At 40.6% G+C, this 16237-nt stretch overlaps 2 protein-coding genes across 6 annotated transcripts in view; both read right to left on the bottom strand.

Annotated features, from left to right (window-relative positions):
- Positions 1–1996: 1996 nt before the first annotated feature.
- cfl2 (cofilin 2 (muscle)) lies at positions 1997–6529 on the bottom strand. The gene is made up of 4 exons (XM_046367240.1): positions 6372–6529; positions 4086–4393; positions 3666–3742; positions 1997–3271 (listed from the first exon to the last, which is right to left on the bottom strand). Exons 1-4 carry the CDS (start codon positions 6372–6374, stop codon positions 3159–3161), a joined length of 501 nt encoding a protein of 166 aa, XP_046223196.1. The 5' UTR covers positions 6375–6529; the 3' UTR covers positions 1997–3158.
- A 257-nt stretch (positions 6530–6786) lies between these two features.
- The window catches only part of LOC124046636 (bromodomain adjacent to zinc finger domain protein 1A-like), a 42024-nt gene continuing 32573 nt past the window's right edge, over positions 6787–16237 (bottom strand). For 4 of the 5 annotated variants that reach the window (XM_046367241.1, XM_046367245.1, XM_046367244.1 and 1 more), the window contains 6 exons: positions 15942–16189; positions 15520–15668; positions 9495–9847; positions 9043–9221; positions 7887–7974; positions 6787–7784 (listed from right to left, as the gene is read on the bottom strand). In XM_046367241.1, coding sequence (XP_046223197.1) covers positions 7612–7784; positions 7887–7974; positions 9043–9221; positions 9495–9847; positions 15520–15668; positions 15942–16189 — 1190 coding nt within the window. In that variant the 3' untranslated portion in view covers positions 6787–7611. The remainder of the gene's footprint in view (positions 7785–7886; positions 7975–9042; positions 9222–9494; positions 9848–15519; positions 15669–15941; positions 16190–16237) is intronic. The other variant, XM_046367246.1, reaches the window with a different exon arrangement.

Below are 16237 nucleotides of genomic sequence, written 5' to 3' on the forward strand. Positions count from 1 at the left end.
ACAAATCATGAAAGAAAAGCTGTGTAAATTTGAATTTTGTAAAGTTAGTGTGGGAGAGGTGGAAAAATAGCTAACAATCAATAATGACAAACCTCCTGGCATTGACAATTTAGATGTAAAGCTACTGAGGATGGTGGCCTACTCTACAGCCACTCCTATCTGTCATATTTTTAATCTGAGCCTAGAGGAGTCTTTGTCCTCAGGTCTGGAGGGAAGACAAAGTAATTCTGTCTCCAAGAGTGGTAAAGCAGCCTTTACTGGTTCTAACAGCAGACCTATAAGATTGTCAGCTCTTAGCAAACTGTTGGAAAAAATTGTGTTTGACCAAAAACAATGCTATTTCTCTGTAAACAAATTAACAAAAGATGTTCAGCATGCTTATAGAGAAGGGCACTCAACATGTACTGCACTGACACAAATGATGTCAGTGCAGTACAATCAATGATTGGTTGAAAGAAATTGATAATAATAAGATTGTGGGAGCTGTACTGTTATATTTCAGTGCAACCTTTGATATTATTGACCATAACCTGTTGTTGAAAAGACTTAAGTGCTATGGCTTTTCAACCTCTGTCATATCGTGGATTCAGAGCTATCTATCTAATAGAACTCAAATAGTTTCTTTAATGGAGGCATCTCTAATGTCAAACATGTAAAGTGTGGTGTACTGCAAGGCAGCTCTCTAGGCCCTCTACACTTTTCTATTTTTACCAATGACCTGCCACTGGCATTAAACAAAGAATGTGTGTCCATGTATGCTGATGATTCAACCATATACGCATCAACAACCACAGCTAAGGAAGTCACTGAAACCCTTAAAGAGTTGCACTCTGTTTTGCAATGGGTGGCCAGTAATACACTGGTCCTGAACATCTCTAAAACTAAGAGCATTGTATTTGGTACAAATCATTCCTTAAGTTCTAGACCTCAGCTGAATCTGGTAATGAATGGTGTGGCTGTTGAACAAGTTGAGGAGACTACATTATTTGGCATTACCTTAGACTGTAAACTGTCATGGTCAAAACATATAGATTCAATGGTTGCAAAGATGGGGAGAGGTCTAGCCATAATAAAGAGATGCTCTGCTTTTGACACCACATTCCAAAAAGTAAGTTCTGCAGGCTCTAGTTTTGTTGAATCTTGGTTATTGTCCAGTCGTGTGGTCCAGTGCAGCAAGGAAAGACCTAGTTAAGCTGCAGCTGGCCCAGAACAGAGCGGCACGTTTTGCTCTTATTGTAATGAGGGCTGATATAAATGCTATGCTGCCAGTCTTTCTTGGCTAAGAGTTGAGAGACTGACTGCATCACTTCTTTTTATAAGAAACGTTGGGTTGAAAGTCCCAAATTGTTTGCATAGTCAACTTACAGACAGCTCTGACACACACACATCCCACCAGACGTCTTTTCATAGTCTCCAAATCCAGAACAAATTCAATAAAATGTACAGTATTATATAGAGCCCTTATTGCATGGAACTTCCTACCATCTTATATTGCTCTAATAAACAGCAAACATGGTTTCAAAAAACATAAACACCTCGCGGCACCACGCCTCTCCCCTATTTGACCTAGATGATTTGTATGCATTGATATGTAGGCTACATGTGGTATTTAAAAAATGTATGTAGTTCTGTCCTTGAGCTGTTCTTGTCTAATGATGTTCTGTATTATGTTTCATATTTTGTGTGGACCCCAGGACGAGTAGCTGCTGCTTTTGCAATAATAAAATACCAAATGCCTAGTTAAATCAAATAAAAACAGTTGACAGTACTCCAATTCACCATGACATACAGTATGATCGGTCATGAATGATTTACTGTACTCCTACAGAAATAGCCTTAATAGCTTGGCTTCCCTTATAAGACTGTAGACATTACATATAAAAAGCATCAGAGAAACCACCTTACACAGAAATTATAGAACTGAAATGATTCCCTCTTTTTTTCCTGTAACATTGTACTGTTCTGAACTGAGCCAAGAAAATCGTCACCCACTGCAAAATCAAATCAAATCTATTTATATAGCCCTTCGTACATCAGCTGATATCTCAAAGTGCTGTACAGAAACCCAGCCTAAAACCCCAAACAGCAAACAATGCTGCATCCGGTTTAATTGAATAAAACATTAACCAATACATTGTAGCAGAACACAGCATGTAGACCAGATATTTTCTGTTAGAGTAAATCAGTCACGTATCTCTTTATTGTTGCCCAGCCCTCCTGACGAACAGATGCACACAGAACAAAAGACACTTATTTCTGTTATCTGCCACAAGGTTTTATTGTAAAGTGGCAACCTCCTCGCCCAATCTCAAAAACAATGTTCCACTTAAGGCTCCAAATGCACATATTGCCATCTTTATTGATATATTTGAAATATCTTTATTTTAGTGTTAAAAAAACTGCAAGCACCAACCCCCCTTTTTACTGTGGTGTCCTGTACATTCAAATGAAAGGCGGCAATTGAACAGTCAAATACTGATCTGTTCTTGTCCATATGCATAAAAGGAATGAAAACTGGTAACATCTCTATCTAGTTAACATAAATACAGATATTCTTTAGTTATTCTTGACCTTTTTGCCTCAACTTTTGTAGTGTATAAACAAAGTGCTTAGTATATGCATAGTCTATTACGTGTTTTGCCATGTCAAATAACATATTGGATAAAATAGAACATTGTAAATAAATAAGTCAGCCATATGAAAACCTCATGAGTGCAAAATACTTGCCATTAGCTGTAACCTAGGCAGTGAATATGACTGTCAAGGCATTATAGAAAGCATTCACATTTTCCTATACTACTGAGCATTTAGTCATCATTGTTTAAGTGGCGAAGAACGCAAAAACAGTGCTAATCTTAATGTTTTTATTGTGGGAGTGTTATTAATCTCAGGTAGTGTGGCGTTGCTGTTCCTATTTGTTTTGGAAAAACCTGTGATGTGTGATCATTCCTTGAAGGTAAAATGAAAAAAAAAGAAGTTGAAGTTTTCTGGCAAAATAACTTGTCGGCTTTCGCATATGTTAATGAGATCTCCTTCCATTGTGTGGAAAAAAATACAGACCAAAAAAGCCTAAAGCTATTCCTTTAGATTCAAATGCTATAGATACAGCTGCTAAGATGAAAGCGTCTGGAATCCAGATGGCACGTAGTATTTTCCATTTACAATGGTAACCCTTCGAGTGACACCACCACGTTTCCTCCCAACTTGTCAGCCAGGGTGGCGCGGTCCTGGATGTCGTCTAATCCGTTGACTTGCCATTCGTGTTTGATACCTGAAAAACAAAGGGGAGTATATCAAGTTAATTCCCATCTGTTTTATACTGTTGTGTTGAATACTAAGGAAGCACTATCAAAAATTACAGGGGTGTCTGGGGGAATTTCGTTTGATCCCACACATTCTTCTCTAAACTTTCAATGGATCAACGGGGTAGAAATTAAATGGTATTTTGAAAAATGTGAAACGCCAACACCGACATTCATGACACTTTCATAGAACATGAATACAAAAAGAAAATAACTTGTAGTTATTTATACTTGATAGTGTTGATACTATGCAAATTCTCTGACATCACCTGAATAAATTACTCAATATGATATTCAATAAATCATTGAATATCAGGTCAAACAGAACAGAAATAGTGATTGTATATAGCAATTTTCACTTACCTGTGAACTTCTTTTTAATGGCATCTTTAGAGCTAGCATAGATCATCTTGCTTTTCAAGGGCGCACCCTCAGGTGCCCTGGAATGAGGTGGGAAACTCAATGACTTTATAAGCCTAGCGAATAACGGCTTTATTCCATAGTAATCCATACCACACAAATGAAAGCAGCAGTAATGTTTCTGTTTCTCAAACTTTTTATAGCAGGGACCACCAAGCTATGGTCCTCCTGCACAACACTTAATATGAATTGACTAATTCAGTGTCAGATCCCAGCGATTGAACCAGTGGTTGACACAGCTACTGGTCTAGGGTACCTACCAAATGACACCCCAGCCAAGCTAGGGAATATAGGCTTTTAAGAAACATTATTGACAGCAGCTTTGCACCTTTCAAACTAACAAAGGGCAACGTACACACTTACCAAAATATGAATACCAGGTCTTCTTTCTTGGATTCTTTTGTTTCGTATGTGGCATCGTATAAGCCGTATCTGCAATCGTTGAGTGGTAAAAGCTTGACGAAACATGCGTATGGATCGTCCACCGACTCCCCGATGTCACCAACGAGGATCCACTTGCCCTCCTCTACGATGATCTTCTTCTTGTCATCGCTGAGGCAAAACAGCACAGCCTTTTTACGCTTTTTTACATCTTCGGTAGAGGATGACTTCCTGACCTTCATGTCATTGAAGACCTTGATGACTTCATCGTTGACAGTGACACCTGAGGCCTGTGGAAAGAGGGGAGGGTGATATACCAGGTTCATTCAAGGTGTGATTTAGAACTCAAATGTGAACCAGATGATATAGCAGCCTAGATTATTGTTGTTGCCTCTTCAATAGCTAGTAAACACAAAGACATACTGTTTATTTATGATGTAAACATTGAATCTAGGTAACAGCATAGAGATGGGAAATGCTTTCCTTCACAAGGCATTGGAAATTCAAACCTTCACACAAACAGTATGTAGCTAGCTATCAGTAGTCATGCAGACAGTGACTGCAGCATTGATCATAACCTTTCTTTCCTTTGACACACAATGAATCAACACCATTTCACTCTGACACTACCTACCGCCATGCAGTCATTTAGCATAGGCTGCAGGCTAAAGGCCGGCAGATGGCGTATTGATGGTTTCATTTTACCGTCCAAAAGCATTGTATGCAGCCGGCAATCCACTCATATCCCCCTCGGACCGGTTCGTACCTAAAACATTCTCGATTCAGGCTACAAAGGCATAGATTTTTTGTTATTTTTATATCACCCTTTTTCTTTTGTTCTGGAGTAGATTTAAAAAACGGAAAATATGCGTACTTTATTTACGAGACTCAAATTTCCACCACAATGCTAAAGTGCTAATGCGCCTAGAAATGCTGGTCCTGGATGTTGCGAATCGCGTTCAGCCAATTAGCTTGCAGCAGTCCATTGTTAACTCTGGCTGAAAGCAGGGCGCAACATCAGGATGTAACATTAGCATGGTGGTGGAAATGGTGTTTCATAAAGTACACATCTTTAACAGTCTTGTCGCCAGTAAATGTAGTTAAGGAGGAAATCGAAGACTTTTCAGCCTGAATGGAGAACGTATTACCGACTGCATACAAATGCGTTTGGATCAACAATATCGCCATCTACCGGCCTTTGGGCTACATAGGTTGCTATGTGAGTTGGCCAAAGTGTTCTCTCTATTAAAGATGACAATCGGACCAGAAAGCCAGGCTGTGGCAATAGAAGACATTCCAACAGTGGTGACTGCTGATTGGCCACCCTCAATATATCAAAAGAGTGCACGAAACTCGCTGACCAGTGACTAGTTAGTGACCACCACAGTGAATGAGACAGGTAACTCGCATGGTGTATAGCAACATGTGCATGTGTCAAAGCCCACGGTATCCGATTAAACTCAACGAGTTGTGTTGAGGTGCGATCAGTATGGGCAGACTGGAGCTTCGAAGTCACAAAATGACGTTTTCAAAAACGACTGATTTGAGCACGCAAAGCAAAGCCTGCAATTGCAGACTTATCTTTTGGGTCCTGAAATAATTGTGTGTGACTTCGGAGCTCCAGTGCGCACACACTAGTCGCCACTCAACTATATTGGTTAGGCCCACTACAGTAAACCAGTACCTATGGGAACAATATTGGCTTGCAAATGCTTGCTAGTTTCCACTGTCAAACAAGCGTGGAAATCCGCATGGGTGTATTGGCTCGAGTGCAATCAAACAAAAACAGGAGGCAGGCAAGACCATTACAAGTTGACGTTAGATAGTCCCAATCATTAAAGGTAGTTTGTCGTGTAGAAAACACAATTGCTATCAGGTAGCTAGCTATGTTATTAGCTAGCAAGCCAACTTGGCTAAACTTTCAGATCATGAAGGTAACTGTCAGTGGTAGAGTGAGAAACGTTAGATACCGGACTGCGCTATAATTAGGTTAAAATGGCCGCCTGGGGATGCAGGCCCTGTAACAATCCTAAATTGGAACTGATTTTACAAACGAAATCACGTATATATATATATATATATAAAAACGTAGCTATAGCGCACCACTGCGGAATGTAGAACTGTAACCAATCAAAACGTTGGTGCGAAAGCAAGCCAATGTCGAACACTGCCCAATGTTGCAACAAAGTTACTAAAAGTTAAAAATCATCACTCAACTAGAAACTACGAGTAGTTTCAGCACTCAACTAGAAGAGTAAATTATCCTACCATGTTGTAAGATCGTCGGTCCTGTGAGATTTGCTACTATGTGGGGAAATCTTTAGGGGTAAAGAGATATGGGAATGAAAGTCCTGACCGGGTGGGGGTGCGGGGCGCGCGAGTATGAGCCACTGCACTTGCGGCGGGCGGGATCAGCAGTGGGATTCGAAGGGGAATTTGTCCTGTGACTTACGGTTAACAATAAAGATAAATTCACTTGCGGATTTCTACACTTCACTCCGGCAAACCAACTTCCCCGCCGGGAAATTTAAGTTCTCTCTAACCATACAAAATATTGAGCCCATTTTATCTCAGTGAGGTGCAGAAAAAATATTAACCTAAAATATAGACGCCATTAATATATTCAGGAACATCATATTTATGAATCAGAGATTGGCAACACAAGTGAGAACTGACCAATAAATATTAAAACATTGAATTTATTTTTACATATAGAAAATATACACGATTGCAAATACAAAAGCAGAGGTGAGAAAGTTAGGGGGACAAAACACAGTATTTAAACCCTACCACAAAACAGTTTTCTATAGTTTGAACTAAAACCTATGCCAATAATTCTTCACAAAAACAAACATGTTCTATAAAAAAAATATAATTTAAAGCAAGTTCTTAGCTTAACTAAAATAAATAACCAATGAATTATAGGAAATAAGGAACAGTAAATCAGATTCCAGTGTAGTGTTTCCCTGAAAGATGGGAACCTGAAACAGTCCATGCAAAATGAGTTTTTACTGTTCAGTACTGTAAAACGAACAAATGCAAAACTGTCCATATTAAAGTTAATACTTAAGTCATCTAAATTAACTGAAATGGTCAAAGAAAAGTATGTGCACAAAGAAAGTCTAGAAATGCTCACAAGATACAAAATATAAAAATGCACCGTTAAAAAACTTATTTCCAACCACAATTCGTTTTCCCTGAGTGAATACGAATAGAAAAGAGTCGTTTTCAAATATTGAGTGCAAATACTTTCACAGCGAGTTAGTTGTTCCTGCATTATCTTGAGGGAATGATATTACACTGCACAATGCTTTGGGAATGTTCAGACTTTCCAATGAATTATGGTATTCACTAGAGAGAAAATGGATGAAAACAAAAGCGAAACAGGAAGGGACTACCTGAATTTGTCCAAGAAGAAATGTTTTTTTGTTGAAAAACAACCAGGTAAAAAACAAATTGCTACGGTGTGCATTAATGAATACGACCAAGTAGTTTCAGTCAGTCGGCTTTATATCCGGGACCGCTTCAGTGGAGGAGTGGTCCGGTCTGCCAGCCCCAGGTTAAAGATCTCTGAGTTGAAGAAGGCTTGGAGCCTTGTTCCTGCTTTAGCTTCATTTGTGTGCTGAGGGTTGTATTGTAAACAGTTGGCGAACATAAGCTCCACGTCCTCAACGTACGCCGCTGTGAGAAAAACATATAGAAAATGTCCCATCTGGTGAAGTACAGAAACATGACGGCATAAACATGTTTTAGTTAACACAAAAATGCAAAATCTCAACTTACTGGCTGTTTTATATGCACAGTTGTTAACCTTTTCTCGGATAGTGCTCAGCGCAATGGGCTTTTTGATAATGTCAAAGTAGTCTGGAACCTGCAGAAGAGAGGAGACAAAAATCAGGTCATTTAAAAAAGACAAAACAATCCGCAAATCTCAAAGCAGTACAACAAGTCAGTATTGAGGTTGACTAGTGAAGTAATTAAAACCTCTACAGGATTGGTGTCCCCCAGCGGGACGGTTGAGCTAACGTGCGCTAATGTGATTAGCATGAGGTTGTAAGTAACAAGAACATTTCCCAGGACATAGACATATCTGATATGGGCAGAAAGATTAACAAGAATTTAAGCTAACTGTACTGTCCGATTTACAGTAGCTATTACAGTGAAATAATAACATGCTATCGTTTGAGGAGAGTGCAGTTATGAACTTAAATGTATTAATAAACCAATTAGGCATATTTTGGCAGACTTGATACAACATTTTGAACAGAAATGCAATGGGTCATTGGATCAGTCAAAACTTTGAACATACACTGCCATCTAGGCCAAAGTGGCTTACCAATAAGACAGTGAAGGTTCCTGAGTGGCAGAGATACAAGCTGACTTAAATTTACAGCAAGACCTGAAAATGGTTGTCTGGCAATGATCAACCACCAATTTGACAGAGCTTGCAGAATTTTGAAAATATTAAATGGGTAAATGTTGCACAATCCAGGTGTGGAAAGCTCTTAGAGACTTACCCAGAAAGACTCACAGCTGTAATCACTGCCAAATGTGCTTTTACAAAAGTATTTACTCTCAGAGTTGTGAATTCTTATGTAAATAAGATATTTCTGGATTTAATTTTCAGTAAACGGGCAAACATTTCGAAAAACATGTTTTCACTTTATCATTATGTGGCAGATGGGTGAGAAATAAATAAATTGAATCCATTTTAAATTCAGGCTATAACAACAAAATGTGGAATAAGTCAAGGGGTATATGCATACCGTCTGAAGGCACTGTATGTGTGTCACTAGTGACGTAGCTAGTTATGTAATAGTATGGGAAAACGTATTCATAGAGGTGCTTGCATGTGTGTGTGCGTTTTTTATATTTTTAAACGCATGCATGTTTCTCTGCGTGCCTCTCATATCAGCCTTTAAATAAAGTCAGGTATTACCTGTGTCCTAGACACCAGTTTCATGAAGGGCCAGCTGTCTTCATGTCTGACTAGCTCTACAGTCAGCTGCTCGCAGGCAGACAGCTCATGGACTCCTAGGTTCCTCCCTGAGCTGCGACGATTGGAAGAAGCTGAGACTGAGGGAGTCAGGACCAGCCTGGGTTTGTGGGAGACCTCTGCTGGAGAAACAGCAGAAGGAGAATATAAATGCAAAGATGAGCAGTGAGTGAGAAAGCCTAGAAACTAGAGGGAAATTGTGTAATTGATACATGAGAAAATTAATATTCAACACTTCTATACAGACATACCTTTTTTTTTGCGTTACATCTTCAGCAATAAAGACCCTGGCACATCATGTTAACACACTACTTTACAAGAACACAATTTTGTATTTTTAATCACCCAACACAACCCTCTTCCATCTCCCCTCCCACTGTCTTTACTGGTCTTACCTGAGATTGGTCTTTTACGGGAGTCTGCCAGAGACTGAGATGGAGTGGGCTGGCTGCCTGGCCTGCTGGAGGTACCGTTGGTTGCCAATATCTCATGACTGAGCCGGGAGCTGACTCTGCTGCCTGGCCGTGGTGGAGGTCTGCCGTTGGAGACTGGGGTGGGCTTATTGGAGACTGGGGTGGGCTTCTTCCCTGAGGACCTGGAAGCAGCTCCCTTCCCAGCTGAGGGGGCCTGTTTGGGGGTGGTCTGCTGGCTCCGGGGAGTGGAATGACTTGAGTTGGTCTTGCTCGACCGACTTCCTTTGGTAGTAGGCACAGGAGGTTTCACAGCAGTCCGGACCTTTTTAGAGGCACTAAAGGAGAAGAGGGAGACAGAATTGTGGGAGGGAAACTTAAGATATCTGAATAAACTAAATGTGTTGGGTTGTTTTTATTGTTTTAAAGTATTCAATTTAATATAAACCATGGCTGTACAACAACAATATCTTGATTGACCGAGAGTCGTTTGTTCTTTCGACCAATCGATATAGACACCACCTATGCACTGAGCTTTTCTGATGCTTTCAGCGCACTGTTTGATGAAATAATGACACACAAATGGCTCAAAAGCAAACATAAAAAAATACAGCAAGTGTCTGTCTGGCGCATGTGGTCTCGCTCCTCCCTGCTGCATCTGACAGGCAGCACAACAGCATGCGTTTATCTCGCCGTCCGTGCTGAAGCTGCAACATAATTACAGCCATTTAGTTTGTCATTTCTGAACTGAAAAGTTCTGTTACCGAAATCCCTAATTTGTTTAGGAAAAACATTCCCGATTCCCTCAACTTTTGCTTGAAACGTGTGCATTGCATGCTCGTGACCAATAAGGCCTGACCTATAGCCTATCATAATCGCATCAATAAATTGGGTATTAACTCTATACGTGACAGCAAAATTGATGCAGTGGACATGAAAAATAAACTCGAAACAGGGCCATGTTTAATGGTTACTCAGGAGGGAAGTCAGATCTGTGTAAGACATTTCACTTAATTGTGGAGAGGTTATAGGAGCAAGCGCTGTCAGATTAAAAATCTAACCATTTGGAACAATGTAAACACAAAAAATGATAAGTACCATAGACTGTCCTAATTATATTTTTTATGAAGCCTTTATTACAGCAAAGACAAAAAAACATTTATTGTTTAGGCTAATTATTCAAAGCTCCCTTTGTTATTACATTTTAAAACAAAAATGCTTGATTGCATTTCAAAGCATGCATGCTGCGTGATTACATGAAGGAATAATTGATAGAGACAGTAGCCTATATTGAAATAGGCGTAAATTAAAGTATTAAGTCTAAACCGGACTCGCTCTTAGTGTCACGACTTCAGCAGAAGTTGGTCCCTCTCCTTGTTCGGGCGGCGTTCGACGTCACCGGCTTTCTTGTCACCACCGATCCATGTTTCATTTTAGTTTTGTCTTCATTATACACACACACCTGGTTTCCATTCCATAATCAATGTTCCTTATTTAACCCTCTGGCTTCCCTTTCTGTTTTGTGAGTGATTGTCATTGTCATGTGGGTTTGTTCCTTGTGCTCTGGATATTTGTATTTTTCCTTGTTGGAACATTGCTTACATTTGGAGTAAATTCAGATTAATACTCATACCTGTGTCCTGCGCCTGACTCCACTTATCCATTCACCCAATCGCTGACACTTAGGCATACAGATTATAATTATTGTAATAACAATAAGGAGATCAAGATGACATTTTTTTCTGACCACTTGGAACAGTGTAAACACGAAATCAATTATAATACCAGAGTTTGTTAAATTATTATATATATTTTTTAAAGCCTTTATTACAGCATAGCTAAGATATGACAAAACAGCCACATTTGTGAAATTGCTTTATCTGACATGTGGTTGTGAGGCTTGGTGCTCGCAGAATAAGTAGACTATTAAACACAAAACAGGATACGCCTTATTTCTGTAGATACCGTTGAAGTCGGAAGTTTACATACACTTTGTTGTAACTTTAATGTGTTTGAGTTAATGTTTAAGTTCATTCTTTGAGCTGAGATATTTGAGATAATTCTTTAGATTTATTTGCATATGTAATTGTATTGGGTTGTGTTGAATTCTGCTTTTTGACTGCAAGTCCCAGAATGCCTTGCGGGAGGAATGAGAGATAACGCGCCAATTATGTGCAGGTGATTGTGGCTGACTTTCCGACAGCATCTTACCTGCATTGCTCTGTACCAAAACCATTGTTGTTAAATGTAACGTAAACAAGTATTCTTACTAAAAGAAGCTTTCTTATCAAAACCGACGTCCCGAGTCATTACTAAGAAGTTAGCAAATCTAAAACACTTAGGGGTTGGAGTCATTAAAACTAGTTTTTCAACCACCCCACAAATGTATTTTTAACAAACTATAGTTTAGATAAGACGGTTAAGAAATCTACTTTGTGCATGACAAGTCATTTTTACAACAATTGTTTACAGACAGATGATTTCACTGTACCACAATTCCAATGGGTCAGAAGTTTCCATACACTAAGTTGAATGTGCCTGTAAAACAACTCGAAAAATTCCAGAAAATGATGTCATGGCTTTAGAAGCTTCTGACAGGCTAATTGACATCATTTGAGTCAATTGGAGGTGTACCTGTGGATGTATTTCAAGGCCTACCTTAAAACACAGTGCCTCTTTGCTTGACATGATTGGAAAATCGAATGAAAATTAGCAAAGATCTCAGATAAAAAAACAAACATTGTAGACCTCCACAAGTCTGCTTCATCCTTGGGAGCAATTTCCAAACACCTGAAGGTACCACGTTCATCTGTACAAACAATAGCACACAAGTATAAACACCATGGGACCACATAGCCGTCATACCACTCAGGAAGGAGAACAACAGCAAAGGACCCTGTGAAGATGCTGGAGGAAACAGGTACAAAAGTATCTATATCCACAGTAAAACGAGTCCTAAATCGACATAACTTGAAAGGCCACGTAGCAAGGAAGAAGCCACTGCTCCAAAACCGCCATAAAAAAGCTAGACTACGGTTTGCAACTGCACATGGGGACAAAGATCATACTTTGAGAAATGTCCTCTGGTCTGATGAAACAAAAATAGAACTGTTTGGCCATAATGACCATTTATGTTTCGAGGAAAAAGCGGAGGCTTGCAAGCTGAAAAACACCATCTCAACCATGAAGCACGGGGGTGGCAGCATCATGTTGTGGGGGTGCTTTGCTGCAGGAGGGACTGGTGCACTTCACAAAATAGATGGCATCATGAGGAAGGAAAAATTATGTGGATATATTGAAGCAACATCAGGACATCAGTTAAAGCTTGGTCGCAAATGGTTCTTCCAAATGGACAATTTTTTAAATAGATTTTTTTATTTAACCTTTATTTAACCAGGTAGGCTAATTGAGATCAAGTTCTCATTTGCAACTGCGACCTGGCCAAGATAAAGCATAGCAATTCGACACATTCAACAACAGAGTTACACATGGAATAAACAAAACAGTCAATAATACAGTAGAACAAAATAAAACAAAAAGTCTATATACAGTGAGTGCAAATGAGGTAAGATAAGGGAGTTAAGGCATTAGGCCATGGTGGTGAAGTAATTAGAATATAGCAATTAAACACTGGAATGGTAGATGTGCAGAAGATGAATGTGCAAGTAGAGATACTGGGGTGCAAAGGAGCAAGATAAATAAATACTGTATGGGGATGAAGTAGGTAGATAAATGGGCTGTTTACAGATGGGCTATGTACAGGTGCAGTGATCTGTGAGCTGCTCTGACAGCTAGTGCTTAAAGCTAGTGAGAGAGATATGAGTCTCCAGCTTCAGAGATTTTTGCAGTTCGTTCCAGTCATTGGCAGCAGAGAACTGGTAGGAAAGACGACCAAAGGAGGGTTTGGGGGTGACCAGTGAGATATACCTGCTGGAGCGACCTGACATGACCTGAGTGGGTGACTGCTTGGTGACCAGTGAGCTGAGATAAGGCCTGGGCCCTAGCCTCCCTACCACTGAGGAAGTCCACCTGGCCATGCTCCTGCTCCAGCCCAGTCAACTGACCTGAGCCCTAGGACCGTGCCCCAGGCCCCCATGGTGGAACAAACTCCCTCAGTTTCAACTGTTCTGCCTTAGGACCATGCTGGTCAATCACCACCTTTGAACATCTTGGACATTTTCTGTTATAACCCCACCTCTTTAAGGAATACCTAGGGATAGGATAAGCCCGGTTCCTCTCTAGGTTTCTTCCCCTTTCTAAGTTTTAGATGCACACCTATTGTTTGCTGTGAGGCTGTCCAGCACTGGATGTCATAAGGTGAATGCACGAAGGGCTTGTAAATAAATTTGATTTGATTTGATTTGGAGCGTCTGCTAAATGACTGCTAAATGTAATGTAAATGTAGATAAGGTGGGGCTTTACCTAGCAAAGACCTATAGATAACCTGTAGCCAGTGGGTTTGGCGACGAGTATGAAGCGAGGGCCAACCAACGAGAGCGTACAGGTCGCTATGGTGGGTAGTGTATGGGGCTTTGGTGACAAAACGGATGGCACTGTGATAGACTGCATCTAGTTTGCTGAGTAGAGTGTTGGAGGCTAGTTTATAGATTTAGATGACATCAGAGCGACTTACAAATTGGCATCACCGAGGATTGGTAGGATGGTCAGTTTTAGTATGTTTGGCAGCATGAGTGAAGGATGCTTTGTTGCGATATAGGAAGCCATTTCTAGATTTAATTTTGGATTGAGATGCTAAATGTGAATCTGGAGGGAGAGTTTACAGTCTAACCAGACACCTAGGTATTTGTAGTTGTCCATGTATTCTAAGTCAGAGCCGTCCAGAGTAGTGATGGTGGACGGGCGAGCAGGTGCGGGTAGTGATCGGTTGAATAGCATGCATTTAGTTTTACTTGCGTTTAAGAGCAGTTGCAGGCCACGGAAGGAGAGTTGTATGACAATGACCCCAAGCATACTTCCAAAGTTGTGGCAAAATGGCTTAAGGACAACAAAGTCAAGGAATTGGAGTGGCCATCACAAAGCCCTGACCTCAATCCTATAGAAAATCTGTGGGCAGAACTGAAAAAGTGTGTGCGAGCAAGGAGGCCTACAAACCTGACTCAGTTACAACAGCTCTGTCAGGAGGAATGGGCAAAAATTCACCCAACTTGTGGAAGGCTACCTGAAAAGTTTGACCCAAACCATTTAAAGGCAATGCTACCAAATACTAATTGAGTGTATGTAAACTTTGGGAATGTATTGAAATAAATAAAAGCTTAAATAAATCACTCTACTATTATCCTGACATTTCACATTCTTAAAAAAAAGTGGTGATCCTAACTGCCTTAAGACAGGGAACTTTTATTAGGATTCAATGTCAGGAATTGTGAAACACCTTAGACAAATACATTTAAACTCAGTTTATGTAAACTTCAGACTTCAACTGTGTATATGGATTTATAAAGCCAGACAAATTAAACAGTTAGTCTATTGGATTATAGACCTAATTAAATTGGGGTTTCTCTCCTAAATTTTCTTAGACAATTAAGGCAAGGCCCATTTCCTCACTTCATTGCTGCCACGCCGTATTGTTCTCAACACCAATACGCTGGTTAACTTCGCTATTATGCACATAGCAACATTTAGGTAAAGGCGCCAATTAACGGCACACTGAAGATTACATTTCAGAACCGTGGACTGCGACCACCAACGCAGGAGAAAGCGCATTTGTTATAGAATAAATATTTTTTATTTGTGTTGCACCATTGTTCTTAAGTAATGTCAACATATACAACTTCAGTAGCACGTCTTGGAGTGATGACTGTGACATCCCCACTACCTCCACAATGGATTAGTCCACTGAGAAAGGCGCAAATTAGACAGGTGTTTTGTACGACAAAAATATAATTTGTGACTACTTGACTAAAGAAGTCTCGGTCGACCAACAGCCTATGGACTAAACGGGGTCTGCCTACTTTCAACCCAATGAAGTACAGTAACGCTCAGAACACACCTCTTCTCTTCCTCCTCCGTCGTCTCCTCCCCAGAGTCTTCTTCCTCCAATTCCTCAGAGTTGACAGAGGACCGTTGGCGGGAGGGGAGGCGGTTGGCTCGCTGTTTGGGACGGCACTCCGGGCAGAACCAGTCCCCTTCTGGGACGGCCTGGACACAACACAGAACAAAGAAGAGGTTTAGATTACACCGGTACAGTAGACAGCAGAGTTACAGGCGACCGGGAACTACACTCATCAGGTTACTTTTGAAGACAACAGGGTCCTCAAATGAACCTCAAAAGGTTTCATACAAATATTATCGATCGAGTTCCAATTATTTTAGGGGAGGGGGGAGCAGAAGGTGCTTGCCCGCCATTAAAATTGTAGGGGAAACACGGGGTATCCATAGGCCATGTGTGAAGAAAAGCATCATCCATCCTACCTTCAGTTTTGGGCGGACACAGTGGATGTGGTGTCCTCGGTCGCAGCAGTCACACAGCAGCATGTTCTCTGCATCTCCCTTCCTGCGACAGACCTTACAGCGGGCGTTGAGCAGGGACTTGGCCCAAATGACACTGCGCTCCAGGGTGGAGAGGTGGAGGAAGACCTGGGACATGCTGGAACAACCCAGCAGAGACTCCCTCCAACGCTCCTGGACAGTCTTCACCAACCGACCACTGTCACTACCGTCTGGTCAGAGAGAGAAGAGATACAGTCAGACATTATTACAGTAGTATT

Source organism: Oncorhynchus gorbuscha, linkage group LG10 (genome assembly GCF_021184085.1).
Source record: "Oncorhynchus gorbuscha isolate QuinsamMale2020 ecotype Even-year linkage group LG10, OgorEven_v1.0, whole genome shotgun sequence".
NCBI lineage: Eukaryota > Metazoa > Chordata > Actinopteri > Salmoniformes > Salmonidae > Oncorhynchus > Oncorhynchus gorbuscha.